General features: G+C 37.2%; 1 protein-coding gene across 4 annotated transcripts in view; it reads left to right on the top strand.

Moving 5' to 3' along the window:
• Positions 1-20,740, top strand: part of LOC105195558 (RNA binding protein fox-1 homolog 2) — a 339,314-nt gene that overhangs the window by 122,346 nt on the left and 196,228 nt on the right. For all 4 annotated transcript variants that reach the window (XR_005574599.1, XR_005574602.1, XR_005574603.1 and 1 more), the window contains one exon: positions 16,805-16,847. Coding sequence is in view for 1 of the 4 variants with exons in the window: in XM_026134731.2 (XP_025990516.1) it covers positions 16,805-16,847 (43 nt within the window). In the remaining 3 variants the exon portion in view is untranslated. The remainder of the gene's footprint in view (positions 1-16,804; positions 16,848-20,740) is intronic.

Below are 20,740 nucleotides of genomic sequence, written 5' to 3'. Positions count from 1 at the left end.
CAAGTAATTATTGTCTTCAACAAAAAATATTTTCCTGATAGTTATCTTAAATTACATTCATTTCAATCCATTAAAAAAAAGAGAATTTATACTTTTCTAAGAACACAACATTTTCGAATAAAATTAGAATAATAAGCAAATCGAATTATTATTTTGATTTAATTGGAGTATTAAATTATTAGAATTTAGAATATATTTTGAATAAATGTTATGTCTATGATTATGAAATATTGTTTCAATAATTGTAATAGGCAATGTATTGTAATAATTGTAAAAGGTTTCAGTAATTGCAATTAGGTAATTTACTATACGTATTTTTTTTATATATACACAGTAGTTTATTTTAAGTTAATACAAACTTGTTTTAGGTTAGTGAATGTATTTTAACAGTAAAAAGACATTCTGTGAAGAACTGTCACTTAACTGTCACTTAAGATAATAAAACTGAAATTGAGTACACTTTTTTTAGCAATAAAATATGATTTTCTACATTTATGTATTTTTAGATTCTGTCGGATACGATTATGAAATTTTCTTTCTTTTCGAGTGAATCATAGAAGCATTGAGCAAAAGTCCATTTTAATATTTTTTATTAATACCAGGAAGAAATCAGTTCCTAAATAGTGCGGATAATATTTGTGTTTGGAACACCATCAACTTTTTGCTCTTGATGTCCGTTCCACGGCTATAATTAACTTGATAGTGACGCTAGTACTTTCGCGAGACGGCCTTTTCGTGGTTAACGCGCGTACGTTTCATTATTGGTCGTTGTCGCGGCGAGCAAACTAGAGGTGAGTGTATCTTGCGGGGAGGGAAAAAAGCGAACTACGAGAGAAAACGAGGAAAACCGGAGCACGGCGGCGGAGTGAAAAGCGCGGCCGCGCAATTGTGTCCTTGCATTATTTTCTGCCGACCGTGTTTCGGCCTTTATTGCCCTGCGCCATGCTCGCCGTAAACGTGTTTTCGCTGAAGGAAGCGGGCGTTTTCCTTTTTCAGACGGGAGTAAGAGCGCGACCCGAACTTCTCCTGTTTTCCCGATAAGGAGAAAACGGGAGAGAAGAGAGAGAGAGAGAGAGAGAGAGGGGGGGGAAGGAGACCGGGCAGACCGGAATTCGTTTGGAATCGAGACGCAATATCGCGTTCCCCCATAAAAGTCCTCCTGAGAAATACGCGAGCGCGGAAGTTTATGACCATCCGAAAGTTTGTTTATGCATATTTCAACGCCCGCGCCAGGCACAATGGTCCTTCTCCCTTTCTCTCAGCAGCGAACCGGAAGTGAGAGAGCAGCGCCGTATTGTAACTCGTTACCCGCGTGCATTCGGTTGTCTGTTCTTTCGTCGGGCGATCGATATCGGCCGACGCCGCCGACGCTGCTACGCAATATCGAAAAATATCGATGCATAATAATGAAGCTCTAAATATTGCAGGCCGGCGCAATTTCAACGGCAATTACCGCGGAAAATCTTTTTAAGAGTCTGATAACGTTTACGAAGCTTGAACGTTTGCTCGCTGAAGTGAAGCTTTTTGCGCGGAAATGATTGAAGTCTGTTATAATAACTCGATAATATCGAGATATTACGGAAGTATTACTTATAGGTGGATATCGATCTTGAGATGGGTATATTGTTAAAAATGTATCGCGGAATACGGAGGATTCAATTTCAATCTTTGCGCGATTGAATTTCCCCCGTAATCACATTTTATCTTCCATTATGTAAACTATTCTTGCAGAATGCTGTTACACTCTTCCCTTCCCCTTTCCTCCCCGCCCCCCGCCATTTCACTTTCGCGGAAAATTTTAGAAGCCTACTTTTCAGTTTGGCACAGAGGAGTCTACTTTACGTTACATAAAAGCCAGATGTGCAGACGCATCGTAAATGCAAATAGGAGATTCTTTTCTCGATGCTGAAAGGACGCGGGCAGCGTTCTTTGTAATATATGATTCGGAAAATTGCGTGAGCCACCCGCTCTAAGCTGATTTTGTCAAATTATCGGATGTTCCCGTTGCGAACGGAAATCGCATCAACGTGAACGAGCGTTTCTTTCTCGTGCTCTGAAAATATTTTGACGTTTATTTATAGTGCGCGCGCTTACTATTTCGAATAAAATCATTTCGCCGGCGAGAAAATAATAGAAAGGATACCATGTGGCCGCTCTCTCTCAGCAACTTACTTCGAAAGAAACGAAATTGTCTGAACGCGTACAATTCGTTTACGTCACTCGCGGTTAAAATTTTCTGGAACGATCATTTAGTTTGAAGGACACTAAAAAATGGACGTATGCGTTATTAAGAATACATTTTTTTCAGTTTTGATTTATACTATTAAAAAAGTTTGGTAACAACTACAGAATATTGAGTGAAATAATGCCAACTAATTTTTTTTTTTTGAAAATTCTATATTCTTAGATCAGTGTAATTTCTTAAGTAATAAATTTTTTTTAAATTATTGATGACGAGTGTATTTTAAAATAGCTATTAAGAAAATATTCTCTGTTAAAGAATAAATTGAGTAAATGCTTTTCTTAATAGTAAAATTAATATTTAATATAACCAAAAATAATTTTACTTTTCTAAATATTTAGCATATATTATCAAATTTAGTAATATTTACAAAATATTTAGAAAAGTACATTTATTTTTGATTATATTAACCAAATATTTAATCGGCATTATTTTACTCGACATTTGGTAGCTGTGGTTACCAAACTTTTTTTTTTTTAGTGGAAAAAAACAATGTGTCATAAAATATTTAGTATTTTTTTTTAACTCCCTAAAATAATTTATATATTTGAAGAATATATCGTCTAAATCGGAATCACATAACAGAGTGTATTATTCACTCTGAAAGATAGTGAATAGTCATAATTATATTAGCATAGTACCGCTAAGAATCAATAACATTTTAAATATGTATAGATATAAATAATTCTTTATTGCAGTGTGTGCAGAAAATCTGAGACACACAACTGTTTGCAAAAGTAACTACACAAAAGAGATTAGGAACAAAACGAAAATAACATACTTGAAATACAAATACGTAAAGTATAAATAACATAGATGCCTACAGCTTACTTTTGCAAAACAAAACTAATGGGATTCGCACATTCACGCATGCACTCGGCACTCGCATGAAAAAAAATTTACTGATTCAGATTTAGAGAGTACCATTCTGCTTTTACTTTTTTGCAAACAAAAAAAAATGAGAGCGACAAATACTTGCGGAAGTTTTACATGTGTTTGCGCTTATTTCGCGGCGTTTTCATCAACTTTTCGTTCACGCGTGCATTCAATATCCCGCGTATAAACTCCGGACAAAATCCGAACGCGAAACGGCGGCGTCCACGTGCAATCCGGCCCTCAAGTATTTCATTAGGAGGATTTAAATCTCGTATTTCGCTGCCGTGTAACCGCGGTACATTTACATGTAAATGCCGCGGCTCGCTTTAAGCCTTCGCATTTCCAGCCGTTTATGTCCGACCGCCGTCGTTGAGTGAGTGACGCATCGCCATCAAATATTCTTCGCGGTTACTCCAGCCTGCTGCCGCATTATCTCCGGTCCCTTCTGTCCCCGCCTTTCGCCTTGCTCCTCGTCGCGAAACGGTCGCGAAGTTTCATCGCCGAGTGCGCCGCGTCACTCATGCATTTATTCGTCCTAATTACGGGGGAAGACCGCAGGACGATCAGGAATTCTATCATCCCTCCCTTCGCGCCTCGACCGCGAGTCGGAATGTTATTCGCTCGTTTTCAGTAGATAAAAGGGAAACACGGACGTCTCAGAAGCGGTTATGCAGAAAGAAAGCTTCTGCGATACTCTCGCGGGATGAATAACTTTTCTCTTGCGGCACCGCGTTGCATTCAACCAGCAGCAGCGGCAGAGTGGGCGGGCAGAGAGAGGCGGAGGGACCGACGAGAGAAAATAAGTCATCGCGACGTTGTTACGACGAAGAATAAGGAACAAGACGCCAAGTGTGTCTTTGGGAATAGACGTTATATTATAATGATGCCGTTGATATGCGATGCTGCTTATTGTTACGGAGAGTGAATTCGCAGATCTTTTTTCTACCAACATTTCTATGAAATGAAATGCTGAATAATTGCGTGTCACCCGGGGAAAATTGTGTAGCACGCTCATTGTTATGTGTGCATAGAATACAAAAGATTCTAAAATAGTCGTCTAACTTTCCGATTTGTGATTTTAGTCCTATTTTCGATCTGAATTAGACCTATTGAGCTTCCTCGGGCGTCAAAATAGCAGTTATCGGAAAACTTCCTACACTGAGGTTTGAAAGAGGTTTATTTTCGATCTCTTAAAACCTCTTTAAACCCTTCACGAAAACCGTAATAGATTCAATGGATTCAAAAGAGGTTCAATTGAAAGTTTAAGGCGTCGATGGAGGTCTATTTGAGGGTTCAAAGTATCAAAATAGGCGTAAAAGGTTTAAAATAAGACTATAGGGTTTATATATTTTTTTATAAATTTACTTATATTGTATTATCTTAATGTAATTTATATTTCGATTAATAAGACTGCTACATTTAAAAATCTATCTTGAGCTTGAAGTATTTGTATATTTAGAAACGGGAGAAATATCTCCAACTTTTTGTAATCCTTTTATCGGGAATCCTATTTTTTCGTAGAGAATAAATTGCATAGAAACTTATGCGTTCAATTTAACTTTTATTTCTGTAAAAGATCTCACATCGATTTAAATCTTTTATTTTCCAGTGGCGATAAAAAGAATAATTTTTACATTTAATTTTTATAAAAAGAGAATTGGAGACGCCTTTTTTCCTATTTTCTTTCTTTATTTACCAAAATTGCTTTTCTCCGAGATTGCGCGAATTCAAGCTTTATGTACCATGTTTTTCGCTATAATTTTGTTGTAACTTAATTGATCCTTATCTGAATCCTAGTTGGATATCTTGCGGCAGCAATTTCTTTCAGGAGATAAATGCTAACATGCATGTTTATGTTGGATTGCTAGGAAAATTGTCGCGAGAAAATTACTCGTCGGAGGGGAGCTCTTTTTCAACAAACTAGCTAAGACTCGCTTTAAGTTTTGCAACAAAAATGTCGTAGCCTGTTCTCGGAGTACTGGATGTACGAGAATGTCCTGAATCTCAGTGAAATCTCTTTCATTATGATTTCTTTTACAGTTGATGTAAAAGTTTGCTATTTTTGTATATTCTACTTTTGACATTAAAATTATAATTTTATATTTATAATTAAATTATGCGATGCACAATAGAAAACATTTTATATTTATGTTAAAATCGATTCTTGTTAAAATTTTTGTGTTAAATTGTTAATATAATATAATGTAGTTAATGTAACATAGCACGATTATGTTGTTTCAACATTTTGTGTCAAATGGATATTTAATATTTTTTTAACATTAAAATAACACAATTTATGAGCGAATAAACAAATAAAAGTAATGTGGTTTTAAAACGTAATGTCTAAGATAAATGAATAAAACGTACGTGTCAGTATATTATAGATGTTAATTTTACTGAAGAAATATGTTTCCACATTTCGCTTCCAAATTGTGTCGAAGTTACACTTTTTGTTTATTTAATTTTTTACATAATATCTATGCTACTTCCTAACGTATTCGTCTTGTGTTAAACTTGAGTGGGATTTGCGAAAATTTAACACAAATCTTCCTCTGAAGTAAAATTCACTTGAGGTCAAAGTTTTCACAAGTTTTAATTAATGTTTGCCCAATTCTGAAGTTTAATTCTCAAGAATACCTTTATTTTCAGTGAAACTGGGAACCATTTTATTCTTCAACAAATTTCAGCTTAAAAAATAAATTTGAATTAGTTATAGTATCAGAGTAGGACTCGTTGTCGATTCGGAACATCCTGTGCATTTAAACAAAAGCCTGTGGGAGGTAGTAAAGGTGTAATATATGCGCGCGTTAAACAAATTTACTATTGTCGAATTAATTCGCCTCGCGTCGTATGCGTTTCTACACTATGCGCAGCTATCGAGTTTCTCTTACAGGATACATGCCTTTCGTCGTAAATTTCGCTAGGTGACCTGGATCCCAGCGGTACACCAGGATAACCCGGTTGCTGACTTAATTTTGCAGAACGGCTTTAAACGTTTGTTATTTCGGGACGCCCCTTTAATGCTTCGCCATTGCAACGCGCAGTCGCTCTGATTCTACGAAATAATTCGCCGACTAAAGACTACAATTTACTATGTACATGGTACCTCTTGCTTACGAATTAATTAGTTAATTAACTTTCAATTTGGAATCGTTCCTCATTATTAGACGACAAGATAAATGAGTAGAGAGAAATAGAAAATTAGCTTGACATATAATTAGATTGACATATAATTAGGTAACTTAAAAATTTGGTGACTGTAGCAAATCGTGCATGGACTGTGTGAGATTTTCATTGTTGAACACTTGATGAATTTTAAGAATGAAAATGTGAAAAATGAACGTGATTTTATACATAAAAAGTCATATTTTTTTTTGTAACTTTATATATATGTATAAAGTTAAATTATTTTAATATTTTACAAAAGTCGAAGTTTTCATATTGCCGTGAAAACATAGCGAATATTCGTGATAATTCGTCGACTGAAGACTACAATTTACTATGTACATGATACTATGTACATGATGTATATCTTGCTTACGAATTAATTAGTTAATTAACTTTCAATTTGGAATCGTTCCTCATTATTAGACGACAAGATAAATGAGTAGAGAGAAATAGAAAATTAGCTTGACATATAATTAGATTAGGTAAAATTTGGTGTAGCAAATCGTGCATGGACTGTGTGAGATTTTCATCGTCGGACACTTGATGAATTTTAAGAGTGCAAATGTGAGAAATGAATGTGATTTTATATGTAAAGAATGAAATTCTTTTTCTTGTAAATTTATATATATGTGTATATATATATATATATATATATATATATATATATAAAGTTAAATCATTTTAACATTTTGCACAAGTCGAAGTTCTCATATTATCGTGAAACTATAGCGAATATTCATAATACCTCGTGTATTACATAAAATTCCGACGAGGGAACGTGCAAATGAAACGGAATCGCGTCTCGCGTGGATGGAGGAAGGAAATTAAAATCGAGGAAAAAGAAATGCAAAGTCTTCAGCGCGCGGTGAAATCGCGACGCGATAGAAAGCGGCAACGAGGAGTCGTCGCGCCCCAAACGACAAGAGGAAACCCACGTCGCGCTTCCTAAGGACCCATACCGCCGTGCTTGTAACAGGATCCTCTCTCGATCGATCGCGCACGACGCTCGTTTATCACAAGCGGACTTTTTGCACGCTCGATATCGCGCCGCCGCTATCGCGTCGTCTCGCTTTCCAGCGGATGAGGCGTCGCGTCGCGCGCCGATCGTCGATCGTGACTCGCGGGGAATGTCACGTCGAAAAGCCGATGACGCGACGACGGGATTCCGACGGTAATTTACGGCGAGTGTCCTATCATCCGCCACGTGCGAACAAAGCGCGAACGGGTGTGGCGATGTGGGCGACGAAAATTTTATTAGTCGGCGCGGTTGCGGTCGCGGTCGCGATAAAACTCGTCGGCGCGCGGCGCGCGGCGCGCGGCGCGCGTTCGCAATTCACTTTATTCCCTCCCTGCAACGGCATTAATTATTGCGCCCGTTAGAACGGACGAAGATAGCAATTGTCATCGCGCGTGTGTACACGTATTATATTCGAAACGAGCGTTACGGACTTGGCGCGTTCGCGTAGCTCTCGCGTTAGCAACTGGGAACGTCGCCGCGTCGCGCAGTTTCACGTGACGTGGATCCGCGCCGATGCGGATTAGCATCTATCGTATCCGCGTTTAATTGAAACCGGTCAGTTTGTACAACATGTTTTGTGTAACATGCCATGCACGCAGATATTAGCTTTCGATGAATAACGCGAGAAATGATATTTAATCACAAGCAAATATTCAATTACAATCGATGCTGAATATGTGTATCGCATATTTTGCGCTCACATTTTCATCGCCTGGATCAATATTGCGTAAACGTTTCATTATTCTACTAACATTCGATTATCTACCGCAGTAGTTTTTATTTTTATTTCATATATATATCTCGAACGATGAAATCAATCATATACGCGGGTGCGGTGTCGTCAGCGCAAATAATTCGCTTTTGCACCGCTGTATCTTCTGCATTCGAGCGCGATTCGTTTAGCGAACTATTAAAACAGAAATAACGACTCAATAATGAACTCAGAAGCCGCGCTGTGTAAATAATTCTCGGTAACGAAAGCCTCGGAGATCGATCGTCTCCTCTCCTTCGCGAACCCTCGAAGGGACGAGTCGAGGCAGAAGATAGAAATAATCCTTTATTGGAGTATCTTAACTCGATCTTTCGGAAGAGAAGTGCCCCAGAGTTCGTCGGAAAGTAAAGTGGAGGGCGAGGGGTGGTGAATTTTCGCGTATAATTAGTCGGTGGAATTGATACGTTGGAATTCTGTAAAAAATATATGTATATGCGTGCGTTAAAATCGTACTGCAGCTTGTTGACGGCGTATTTTTTCACGGATAAAGTTCTCTCGGACGATCTGTTACGTCTCGTTGACATTTAAATAAACGGTATGATATATCCTCGATGCGCCGCTGCCAGCTATCGTTCATCCTTTAATTCCCTTAATATTTAAACACGGCAGAGGAAAGGCTACTGTCATGTTGTCTAAAATTGATGTCGCGAGACTATGTGCGTTGTTGCTTTTTGTCCGTACTCATATTTTACTCTATCTGATCTGTGTGCTTTACGATTTCTAAATGTGTGCTTTTAAGCGTACGTATTCCTTTTGTATTTCTTCCGTTAAGGGCTGTCGACGTTTGTTACAATATCTTTAACTTTTTTTTTTTTTTTAGAAAATCTATTTCATTGAAAATAAAATTATGTGTGTTTAAAAAATATATGTCTATCTATCTATCTATTTTTACTGATATAATTATATTTTTATAATGTATATTATAATTTATATTTTTTTATAATAAATTCTATATTTATTTATCAAGGAAAATATATCCGGTTTTTAATATAACGGAATATGACAGTTAAAGAGCAGCGAAACGGTATGCGTCACTCTAATTATGTGCAGGACTCATTGACAGTTTCGGTCGATTAATCTTCACAAATTGCGATTCGATAAAACGATAAAACGACATTCGCTCTTTTTAGAAACTGATCGTAAATCGATCGTGGGAGGATTCTTGTTCCAATCTCAATATCTCCGTTTTCCAATCTTTTGAGGGAAGCGCAGCAATAACAATGAAGCGCTCCTCGAACGATTACGAGAAAGCACAGGTGCATTCTGTTATCACTTCCGGTCGATCAAGTGGTCTATTGAGACCCCGTTGCGGATCTCGATCGAGACTCGAATAAAGTGGATCTAGAAAGCTAGATTCTTTGATCACCGTATCTCAGTTTCTCTTCTCTGAACCATAATCGCGTGGTCTACCATAATCCCCTCTTTTTTTATTTTTGTTTAATTTTAGTTGAGCTATTCTAAGGGAGAAAATACATTTGCGATCGATAAGAGACATCTCATTTGATAATTTATGTGTTCCAGACAAATATTGAAAGAACATATTTTAATTATACCATTTTGGATATTCTTTCTTGAGTAATGCATCTTTTACATTATTAGAATCAAAGTTGAAATATTAACTGTTTTTTATGATTTATCATCGTTTTACTTTTAAAATTTTTTATTTGCAGTTTACTCGAAATTTCTGACTGCAAAACGCGAATTTTTTTTCTTATTTCTATATCCACGGACGGACATTGATCTTAAACGAGTACATACCGCTGCTGTTTCATGTTCTCGACGTTATTAACTGAGGCAATTGCTGCACGGATATTCCATTACGGTGTACGGAGCATCCGTCCATTTCAGTTATGTCGATGCCACTTTTTTCTTCAACCGTATCACGGCGAAATAAAAAAATTCTTTCTGTATAGCGCGGCGAGAGAACGTATCTGATTCTGTCACAAACAAGACAATATTGGCATTGTTATGATACGCTAGCAACTTGTAGTCTACTACATTGACAAGTACTATCAATAGTTTCAATTGATTAATCAATTAAAAAAAAAAAAACGTAATTTTGGTCGATTTTTTTGCTGCATATTTTGATGAAAATTCGTCAATTATTTTATTGAAAATTCTATCTGTAAAGATAATTAATAATTGGTAAAAGTCTAAAGAAATATTTGTTAAAATATATTTTATGGCTTTGTGAAATACAAAACTTTTCACTTTATATAAATCAGTTTTCATTGAATTTCTGGCGATTCAGTTTCAATGCAAAAAAAAGTCTTACATTATTTTTAAAAAGATGTATTATCCGCATAAACTTCTTCCAACTAAAATTCTATTTAGCTCTGACACACACAAAATTGCGAAAGGTCAGATAAATGTAAAGGTGTCTGAATGCCGACTGAGATAAATTCTTCGATATCTCCATTCCGTAACGGCGGGACTTTATCTTCCTTGTCGAACGTATTACCGTTTTGCGAGGCTTATCCATGATACCATTATCCGGAACAACTGCAGTTCGCGTATCCATTACCACGTACACGGTTATCCGTGTGCATCTCAGGAACGTATCTTTCTATCGTAACCTATTGAGTTGTGCGGCTGTGAAAATTATTATGTGCATCAAATTTTATTGTTGACCCAATTGTGTTTTTCAGTCAGTAAATTTTTTTTTTGCATTTTTAGTTACTCGAAATCGAGAATTATTATCGAGGTAATATTCGCGCGCGCGTTGATTACTTTTTCAAAATAAATATTTCATAATAATAATAATAATAACTTAATAATTAATAAAAAAAAAAATTAATGTGCAGAGACACGGTTTCTGTACGCGATATTGTATAGCATTTAATAAATTGTATTTGTTTGCAGTAAATTGCAATATCAGTAATACATTTTTGGTGAAAAGTTATACGTATCTTTCCAAAATTTTATGTTACATCGCGCGTGTTGGGCGTGAACTTTTTATTTAATTTTTTTCTCCATTTTTTTGAAAAATGCATGACAATGTCACATCAGTATTCTCATAACGCACATTTCCGCGATTCCACACGCAAGTATTTGTACAGCTGGGGTTACGCGGTTTTCCCATAAGCGTGAACCCGTCCCGCGGATATTGTTAGTTTCGCGTTTTATTATCGTTGCACCGCTCCCGTTTTCCAGCGGCACTGAGAATTCGATAAGATGAAAGGCGCCTCGTAAGCGATACGGAAATACGAGGGAAACGTGATGCTGTCCGGAAATATTGGGCGTGTGTGCTCGGAATTTCGGGGTAACTGCTATATTGCGAACGTGTGTAGTTACCACTGTACGTGCGTGTGTGGGAGGGCAATTGATTGGCCGAAGGCGTGCGCACGAAAAAGAGTGCATGCGTTAAACTAAAATTGAAGTCTCCGTCTCTGAAAGAATGGTACGTGTACTTTAAACTGTATGTAAACCCGAACGCGAAATGTATAGAGAGCATTTTCGTCCTGAAAATATTCATCGCGCACCTTCACACATTTCAACAAATAATTCAGAATTCAATGAAGTCACTCTTTTCCGCGCGAAATCGATTTGTTACGAGTTTGCTTTTCAATTTAGGTATCCTCACTTTTCTGTCAATCTTCATCACGCGCGAAGCGCATTCGCGTTTTCGTAGGATTGTTCCGAGGAGGATGCGAGAAAAGGCTTACGACGTTCCGGCCTTTGAAAAGGGACTTCTCTGAATGATTTATTATTCAGCTCGACCTCGATTTGCGGCTAGCCCTTTTCATCTGCCTTCTTTTCGCTCCCTCGTTCCCCCTCAACCGCTGTCGCCTTGCCCGTTATACCGACGTACCTTCCGGTTTTACTCTTCCTTTTATTCGGATTTTACGGTCGTTTTTGAGACATTGTTAGCTCGTTCAGTTTTCCAGGTCGGTACACTAAACCTCCGCGAGTTTATTCAGCGATATCACCGACGATCGTAAGATTTTCAGGATGATAAAGAAAGTCAATAAGCGTGCACGTTGATGTTCTCGAAGGCACGGTGGAATATCCGCATACTCTTTCATACGAAATTTTAGAATGTGCTTTGACGATATTACATCAGAATCTTTATCAACAAATCGTTAATGATAAAGTTATGAGGACAAGTAAATTTGCACGCCTCATATAAATTCAAGTGAACAACATTTTTAACGAAATTTCAAGATTTTTATAATAATATTAGCCACGAAGATATTTAATGTTGAATAAGAATTGTGAAAAATAATAACCTTTTATTAAACTTTTGTCTAGGGAAATCAGAGTGGAGAGGAGTAATATTGTTGGAATAAAATGTGCGGTGTGTGCCTTTTATTCTGCGTGGCATGCGCCCGCCGTTTGCTTATTTCTTGAAAAACAAAAAGGCGGAATTATTTTTCACGACGAAAAGTTTTGAGTATTTCCAGTTGAAGTTATAATGAAATTGCGAAGTATCTCTCTCTTGCTCGCGCCACCTTTCGAGTTGAGTTCATTAATTCTGATAACAGGCAAGACGGAAAGCTTTAGCTGTACGAGCACATTTTCATTATACCGTACTACAAATTTAGTGGCGGATGTTGCGATTTATCAAGGCCGCATTTATCATCCGTAGTGCGAAGCGATTCATTATTTCCACCATAGGACTTCTCGGCCAGGACTTGTCGTAAGTTACGCGCGAGGAGAATTCCCGAACGAAACTCGGTAAACGCTCGTCAAACTGTCCGGACTTTCTCGCCCGCTTGAAAAATAAAGGACAACGGCAGTTGAGCGCGGCCGGGAGAGTGCCCTGCGCTAGATCAAGCGCAATTTAGAAATTTAATTTGAAAAGTTTCTAGGATTTACGGCCCACTCGGAAATGAAATCTGCGAACTCCCCATAAAGTCGTTAGCAAAAATCTAGTAACGTGATTTGGTAAACAAAAGGTGCCTCACGTCGAAAAAACCCTTTCTTCCCTCGCTCCCGCGGAGAACGATGAACCTGCTGTAGACGTGAGATTAAACTTTTCCGACATAGTTGAGATCTATTTTCTCAAGCTCCGCCATGTCAACCTTCATAAATACAAATCTCTCTTAAAAAAAGAAGAAAAAAAAGAGAAAAAAAACATAAAACGTCATATATCGCGATTAAATTTAAGCGAAATAAATTGCTCCCGGCTTACATCGTGCAGGATCGATGGTGCGGGCGTCACTGTTCGCGAAATCGCGCTAGCTCAAAGTCTGATAGCTTTTTCCAAACTAACGAAATGGATTTTTACGTTCGGGGGGAACGACGTTTTTACGATTATCGTCACGGTGGACGATCGTGGACAAATACGTGCTACACGCGAAGAGGATGTAAAGGATAACACGCGGAAGTCTTTTGGTCCGATGCGGGTCTGAAAGAACGTTACGCACGTTACGGTAATTTTTTCAACAAAATAAAACTTTCGGCGAGTTTTATTTTATAAGCTCGTTAAAGCATTTTCTGAACGTACCCAGGGCGGGGCAGCGTTACAGTAAAACATATGCAATGTAGGTAAAATATAATACTCCAATTACATCGCGTTGTATTTTTGCAGATCGAATTGCTGGAAATTCAATTGTCAAGAGTGATAGGTAATTTGAATTACGACGTATAATTATGAGTAAAAGGCAGTATAAATATTAATGCGCGTTTAATTGCACGTTAAATTAAAGTATATTTACATATCAATTACATGGGAACAATATAAACTTTACGCCAATTAGATAAAATTATATGCATCGCTGCTCTCGCGAATATTTTTAATTGCGTTCGGTTAAAATTTTGTGCGTCATTACGCGCGTTACTTTCAATTGAAAAATTATGTTACAAACGTTATTTTGTTATTTTAATCGGCTTTTAATTCTTCAAGAGAAACAATTACAGGCTCAATCGTTGAAAATGTCCGTATTACCATTTATATGTCGCAACTATAATATGGTTAATAATGGTTAATTAATTTGCAAATGTTGATCTTTATCTTGTAATCGCTTGTAGCAGATACGGCACAGTATTTCAATGCATTATGTTTAAAGTATATGTTTATACGCGTACATATAATTTATACGGGGAATTTATGTGGGATACATTAATTCTTAAAATTGCATAATGCGCGCAATTTTGCATTTGGCAAAATTTGTCGTGCCGCAACATAACAAATTGATATAAAATTGCAAATTCCAAATCTAGCAAAGTGGAACGTCAACGTTACGTGACGCTTCCATCGTTGCGTAGATTTCGCCGCGCGGTGTGCGCGGAAAGTAACGTGTATTCGAATTATCTACGTTCGCAACTTACGGCGATGGCATTGATTTATGAGGGCCAATTTGCGCGCGATTGAAAGTTTGTAGCGCAGCTGCAAGTGCCAGCCCGAATGTGTATGTGGCGATTCGATTAGAGTGTTACGTGTCGACGCGCCTAATTCGAAAGCCGAAAACGCTGCTACTGGGTGCTGGTGCTGGTGCTGGTGCTGTTGGTACGCGCCCGGCGGAGGTTTTCGATTTCGATCACGGTCCTTCTACGCGATAACTTCCATATACACGACGTATATATAGCGCCGCGCCCCACGGCCCTTCCAATTACAGTCGGTTTGCAGTTGCAGTTTCGCCCGCAGTTGCGCCCGGTTGCACACACGGACCTGTCGAAATTCGCGAGATAGAATTTATGGCGCTATCCGTTCCGGTGGACGATTGATTGATCCGATCCCCGTTTGCAGTTCTTTCGTCTATTGACTTAGATTCAATCACGGAATTCGCGCAAGCCCCGCAATCGAAAGCGCAAAGAAATCAGAGATTGCTGCGGAAGGGGGGAGAGAAAAAAAATTATATATAGAGTAAGGACCGGCGCGCGGATTGTCAGAGCGTGTATTTTGCAGTACAGCGAGCACAGTGACCTAATTTTTAAATGTCGAGATCGCTTTTTCTCTCTTCTCAGACAGTGCTCTCCTGCTCTCCCGCTATACCCGGTAGTAAGACGGTGTTTTATTTCCGTCGAAAATGTTTCGGATAGGCAGTATTGAAAAATTCATGGCGTAATATACATATTCGTTCGTCTGCGCAGAATGCACCGTACGGAATGTAATTACGTTACATAAGCCCGCGCAAGCAACACGAGAGGCGAGAGCAAAACGCGCCGCACAAAGAGAGAGAGGGAGAGAGAAGTGTGGCATTTACCTACCACGGTAAATACTCGAGGCACTCGCTGGCTCAGGAAATAATAATCGTGATTTCTGACATGCACACACGCACACACACACACACACATTGCACACGCATATGAGCACACAACATTTTCCACCGGCGAGAATGACCGTCCGATAGAAGCCGCCGCCGGTTATTTTCGCTGCCGCATTTATATCCGGATCGTAATTAATTCGCGCGAGCGCGAGCTGAACGGTCTCGCGAGAAATCGTGCGGCTAAACTGCGCTCCGTGTCGATTCGCCGCGCGGCCGTTGCAACTGTGCGAAAACTGCATTCTCACGCGGCACGTACAACGGGGCGCCGGTGGCGGCGACCCCGCAATTATTATCTCTCTCCCTTGCGACGGACGCGTTTAGTCTCTCCGCGAGACGTGGCACGGTAATGTGGCGTCGAGCGGGATAACAAGGGAGGACATATCGGGAATCGCGATGAAATTCTTATCCGGCGGTTTTCGACGCCGAGCGTCGGCGATTTCCATGCCAGAGCCATTCTTGCAGACTCACCTTGCGAAATCCCTCGGCAGTCGTCGGGCTTTTGATCGTCTTATTGGACGACGCGCTCGAACGAACGACGCGGAGAGAGAATCTTCGACCTTCCGGTCAATCGATCGATCGTCCGAAAAATAAAATGAAAAGAAAGAAAGGAAGAAAGAAAAAATAACGGGCGAGGCGCATCTTCCTCTCTACGATGCTAATATGCGCGCGCTCGATAGAGTTATAAGCGAGGCTCGCCCGCTCGCTCGCTCGCTCGCTCGTTTGCTCGCGCGCGTCCTCCGAGTCTAATCTAAATTCTCGGCGAGGAGCTCGTGCAGTGCCACTATTTTGGAAGCTGGTATGAAGTCGGACGTCTCAGTTATGCAGATTAAAGTGAATCTCAGGACTCAAGAATGCGTAATACAATATCCTGAAGTGAATTTGAAGTAAATTTTGGCGATCCCTTCCGCAACTTTTATTGTACCTTGGGGGAAATGGATAAAATATGTATATTTTTCAATTTATGATCAATTAGATATCAACATATTTTCGTGAGCGGAAATTTAAGAAACTAACAAAGAACACTTTTGTCGAGCTAATTTTTTTTATTTATAACGGCACTTAAATTAATATAGTAACACAAATACAGTTAGGATGCTCATTACCGTTATCATAATTGATTTAGTTGTATATGAATACTTAATCAGCCTTATATAGATCCTACACTTACGTACACAAAATAATCTCAATGAAAAATATTACTGATGCCAAAGTGTGCTGTATTAAATCATTAATTAATTATTATGATATTAGACTTTATAAAAAAAAAGTAGTTGTTTTAACTAGAGAAATGTAATTGCCATTACTGAAGTGTATGAAATTTATACAACTCTGTAATGTAGTTGAATTGCTATTTCACTATCAATCGATAGTGCACATAAAAATAACATATTTTCGTGAGCGGAAATTTAAGAAATTAACAAGGAACACTTTTGTTGAGTTTATTCTTTTTTTTTTTTTTTTTTATAACGGTACATTTAAGAAACTGTATTTAAACTCTTGTTTTTCTTCTTTTGCAGGTCAAACCATCGCGCCAAAACGCCACATCGAATAGCACATATTGTAAGTAGCTAAAATTACATTATAAACTTATTTTACAGTTAATTATTAAACCAGCAGTAAATGCTAAAAGTGTGTTATTTAACATATTGTTGAACATATTGTTGAACATTGAAAATTATTTAAACACATTATTTAGCATGATAATTAAATCGAATATCGATACTGCCACGCGGAAAGAACAATTTTACTGCGGCGTCTAAAAATTTAGCTAGAGCAGAAAATAATTTTATACTGGTCCATCAAAATAATTATGTAGAACGCCCCAGCAATGATAATGTTGCTGCAAACAGTTTTGATGTTCTAATATTAATGTTAATTAAGTTAAACATTTGATACAATTTTTGAAATTGTTCAACGTAATTTATTTTGGCCAAATTATTCTTTCCGAATATAAACCAATTCTAAAAAAATATAAATTAAATCTTTAATGTCTCCGACAAGAGGTATCTATTACCAATATGCAAGGGACGGCCATAAAATGATTGGAAATTCTGTAAGACCGCAGAAATCTATGCAATTTGATATTCCGTTCAATACGTACTGCATTCTATGTGTAAACGACTTTAAAGAGATAACGTGGATGATGCAAAATGATTTCCTTTCGGCGTCGACGTAATCCAGTGCTCGAGTAATTTTTAATCCTTTGCGCATTTAATCCGGCTTGATCCTGGGATGAGTTTAGAGAACGCTTTCTCGTTGCAGAGTTGGTATATCGATTTTTCTGTGGACCGTCCCGCAAAAACTTTAATCTGATCCTATCCTCTTTGCTTAGAGTAAAATAAGAAAGCCTATCTAATACTGTGGACCGTAAGATTGAATACGTATATATATAAAAAAAAAATCGACATTCTATAAATATTCAATTAGGCAAGCGTGCTGTCAGGCCGAAGTCTAAGATTCAGCATATACAGAATAGACGTTCTTACTTACGTAACAGAGAAATTTATTATTTGACAGACGCTGCAGAACACGTTAGTTATTAATCAGATTAATCAGATAGTGAAACAGAAATCACTTCTTATTTCACTTTCTACAATTTGAAAACTCAATGTTTGTGTTAAATAAATGTATATATAGTTGAGAAAAAAATTAACTCCAATTGATTAAAGGTTTTTCAAGATTAAAATCGGATTTAATGAATCTGTGGTATGTGGTATGAGATGTTTTTTACTATTATTCAAACATAATAACTACGTTGAAATAACATCGGAGATATTCACATTGTTGAAAGGATCAACTGAATGAAAGGCTACTCTTCCAATGCGGAAATATGTAGAGAAGCAAAAAAACTCGATAATGGTTATTTGAATATGAAGCATCGTATATATATTTTTCTTCATTTAAAAATGCTGCATTGTTATATTATCTCTTCCGGTCCAGTGAAAGCTAAGAAATGTAGAGACTGCTAACGTGCAACTGTTCTGAGTTTAAATCTTTTCCAAAAGAGATAATATTCTAATTATTAAAATTCTAATAATTTTTGAATTGTAAAATTGAATTTGATCAATGATACCGAATTCATATTTAAGTTCATTTAGAATTCGGTAGTTATTCTTACGTATCGATTTATAATTTGATATTAATTTTGATGGCGTAAATTAATCTTCGCTGCTCTGTTGGCTTTGCTTTTTGATTTTTTTTATCTCCGAATATTACGTGCAATCAGCCGATATTGACAAAATGAGGATCAGATTTTGGTTATTATATGCAAATTATTTAATTTTTTATTTTAAAGTCTGTTTCAAAGGACGCGCAATTATTTAATTTGCGCTAGATTTCGGGAAAGAGTTTTAATTATAATTTAATGCGCCATGTATTTTGATATTTTAATTAATTTAAAAAGTCAGTATATTTTAATTATATTATATATATATGTAATCCGTATTTTCAAATGCTTGTGGTAATTAATATAAATGGACTGATAACTATATACGTATTTCTTTAACGATACTTGGATTTTAGTACACGCTTTATATATAATATCGCGCTTTTTCGATTTCCATGGTTTTAAACATAATTCACCTATTGTTCTCGGATTGAGAACGCGAACGTTAAACGAATCGCCAACTGAACAGGTCTATAGAACGAAAAAAAGAGCGAAAAGCTTATTGCAAACAATGGGATAATGGCAGATATGTCGTAATTGATCCGAGCAAGACGATGTTAAATATTTTATGAACTGTATAATGTAAATATTTTTTTCACCGCGACGCTGGCTGGCGTGCAACGTTTATCTTTTTGCGCAGCGCGTTGCGTTGTGTTTACGCAAGGCCACTGTGATATCATTCGCACGGTGAGAGTCGATCCAGCAGGTCGCGTGCCGCAGGTTGCTCCGTATTATGTTATTATCTAGCGAAATACGATCGACGACTATTCGAATTAGCAGTCGGTTTGCGTATTCAATTTTTATGACTGACAGTTGTAAATCGAATCGAAACGATCGTTACTTGTCTAAATATATTAATAAAAATCCGTGATATTTCGCGCGATTTAGATTTGATAGAAATCGATGTGATACAGAGAATTAAAAACTGTAGAGTGGGATTTAACAGCACTTCTTTTTTTTAAATTTTCTTTAATCGGATTTGAATGTATGTGCCGTTTTCAAAAAATATATATTTTTTTTGCATGGTTAACGTCGAGAGTGAAAAGAATCGGGCAATCGTGATTTCGCGAATGTGTGTGTGTGTGTGTGTGTGTGTGTGGTGTGTGTGTGTCCAATGAAAAAATCTGAAGGGAGAAAAGTCTGACAATTTAGAAAAGGTATCGAGTAACAACGGATTACGAGGTAAACCTGCTATTTTATTATCAAATTAATTGTTTTAATTATTTCATTTATGCAATAATTATTTTTTAAATATTAATTTTTGGCTGGATTTGAATACAATGCGTATTGATCGACTTTGCTTAGAAACTCGAAAATTATTACTACGTATCATTAGTATTATTATTGTGTGCTTTCGACAGCTTTGAATTATTCGGATTTTTAACTATAATTATATAACATTATATATGATACGCTGTTATTATGATTGTGGGGGAAATTCTATTTAGAGAACGATGTTAGGTCGAACGTTAACAATGTTAAAATCGACGAATCGCCAAATATGGAGCCTCAATGGCACAAAAGTATAGGAAAATTCTTGTTAATTGCGTCAATGTTCGCGCGTCATAAAAGGAAACGGAAGGCAGTCGCAGCAGCAGCTGGTACGATGCATCGAATTTCGTGAGAAGAAAACTAGCTTAATCCTCTTATGCCTGTCGCGGGGCCACTGCCGGAAAATGACGTTTTTTGCTTGACCTTAAACTTGACAGTAACAGGCGAGCATCGCGTATGCTGAAATACGCGAAGAGTCGGTGACTTTTCTTCAAGCACAGGATATCCGGAACGTAGTTTTCAAAAAATGCAAGAAAACGAGTAGAAAACTTTTTATCCGATTAAAGTTTAAGTTTCAGGAGAGAGCAACGAGAGAGAGAGAGAGAGAGAGAGAGAAATAATTTTACATGGAAAAAGCAATTTTGCTTTTAAGCATTTAAAAATTTAGCTAGATACAGGTTCGAAAATGATATTTCGTTGCAATATCAAAATAATATTAAGAACGCTCAAATAGAATATCAAAACTTTTTGTAGTATAGCTGGTATCCTGCTTAGATGTCCTTTATAATTATTTTGATCTAATAAAATTATTTATAGATTTGTATCTATTTTCAGAAAAAAACGTTACATCGACAACTAGAAATTTGAAGACAAATAACGCCTCAACATTATAAAGTTGTAGTAAGAAGAATCAATAAGTTATATAAACCAAGATATAATATAATCATTCGTTAGATAACTACAGAAAAATGGTAACACAATTGCAGTTAAGATGCTGCATCATCACCGTTATTAT

Source organism: Solenopsis invicta, chromosome 4 (genome assembly GCF_016802725.1).
Source record: "Solenopsis invicta isolate M01_SB chromosome 4, UNIL_Sinv_3.0, whole genome shotgun sequence".
Lineage (NCBI taxonomy): Eukaryota > Metazoa > Arthropoda > Insecta > Hymenoptera > Formicidae > Solenopsis > Solenopsis invicta.
The sequence above is the reverse complement of the archived record's forward strand: the minus strand, read 5'-3'. Positions and strand labels throughout refer to the sequence as shown.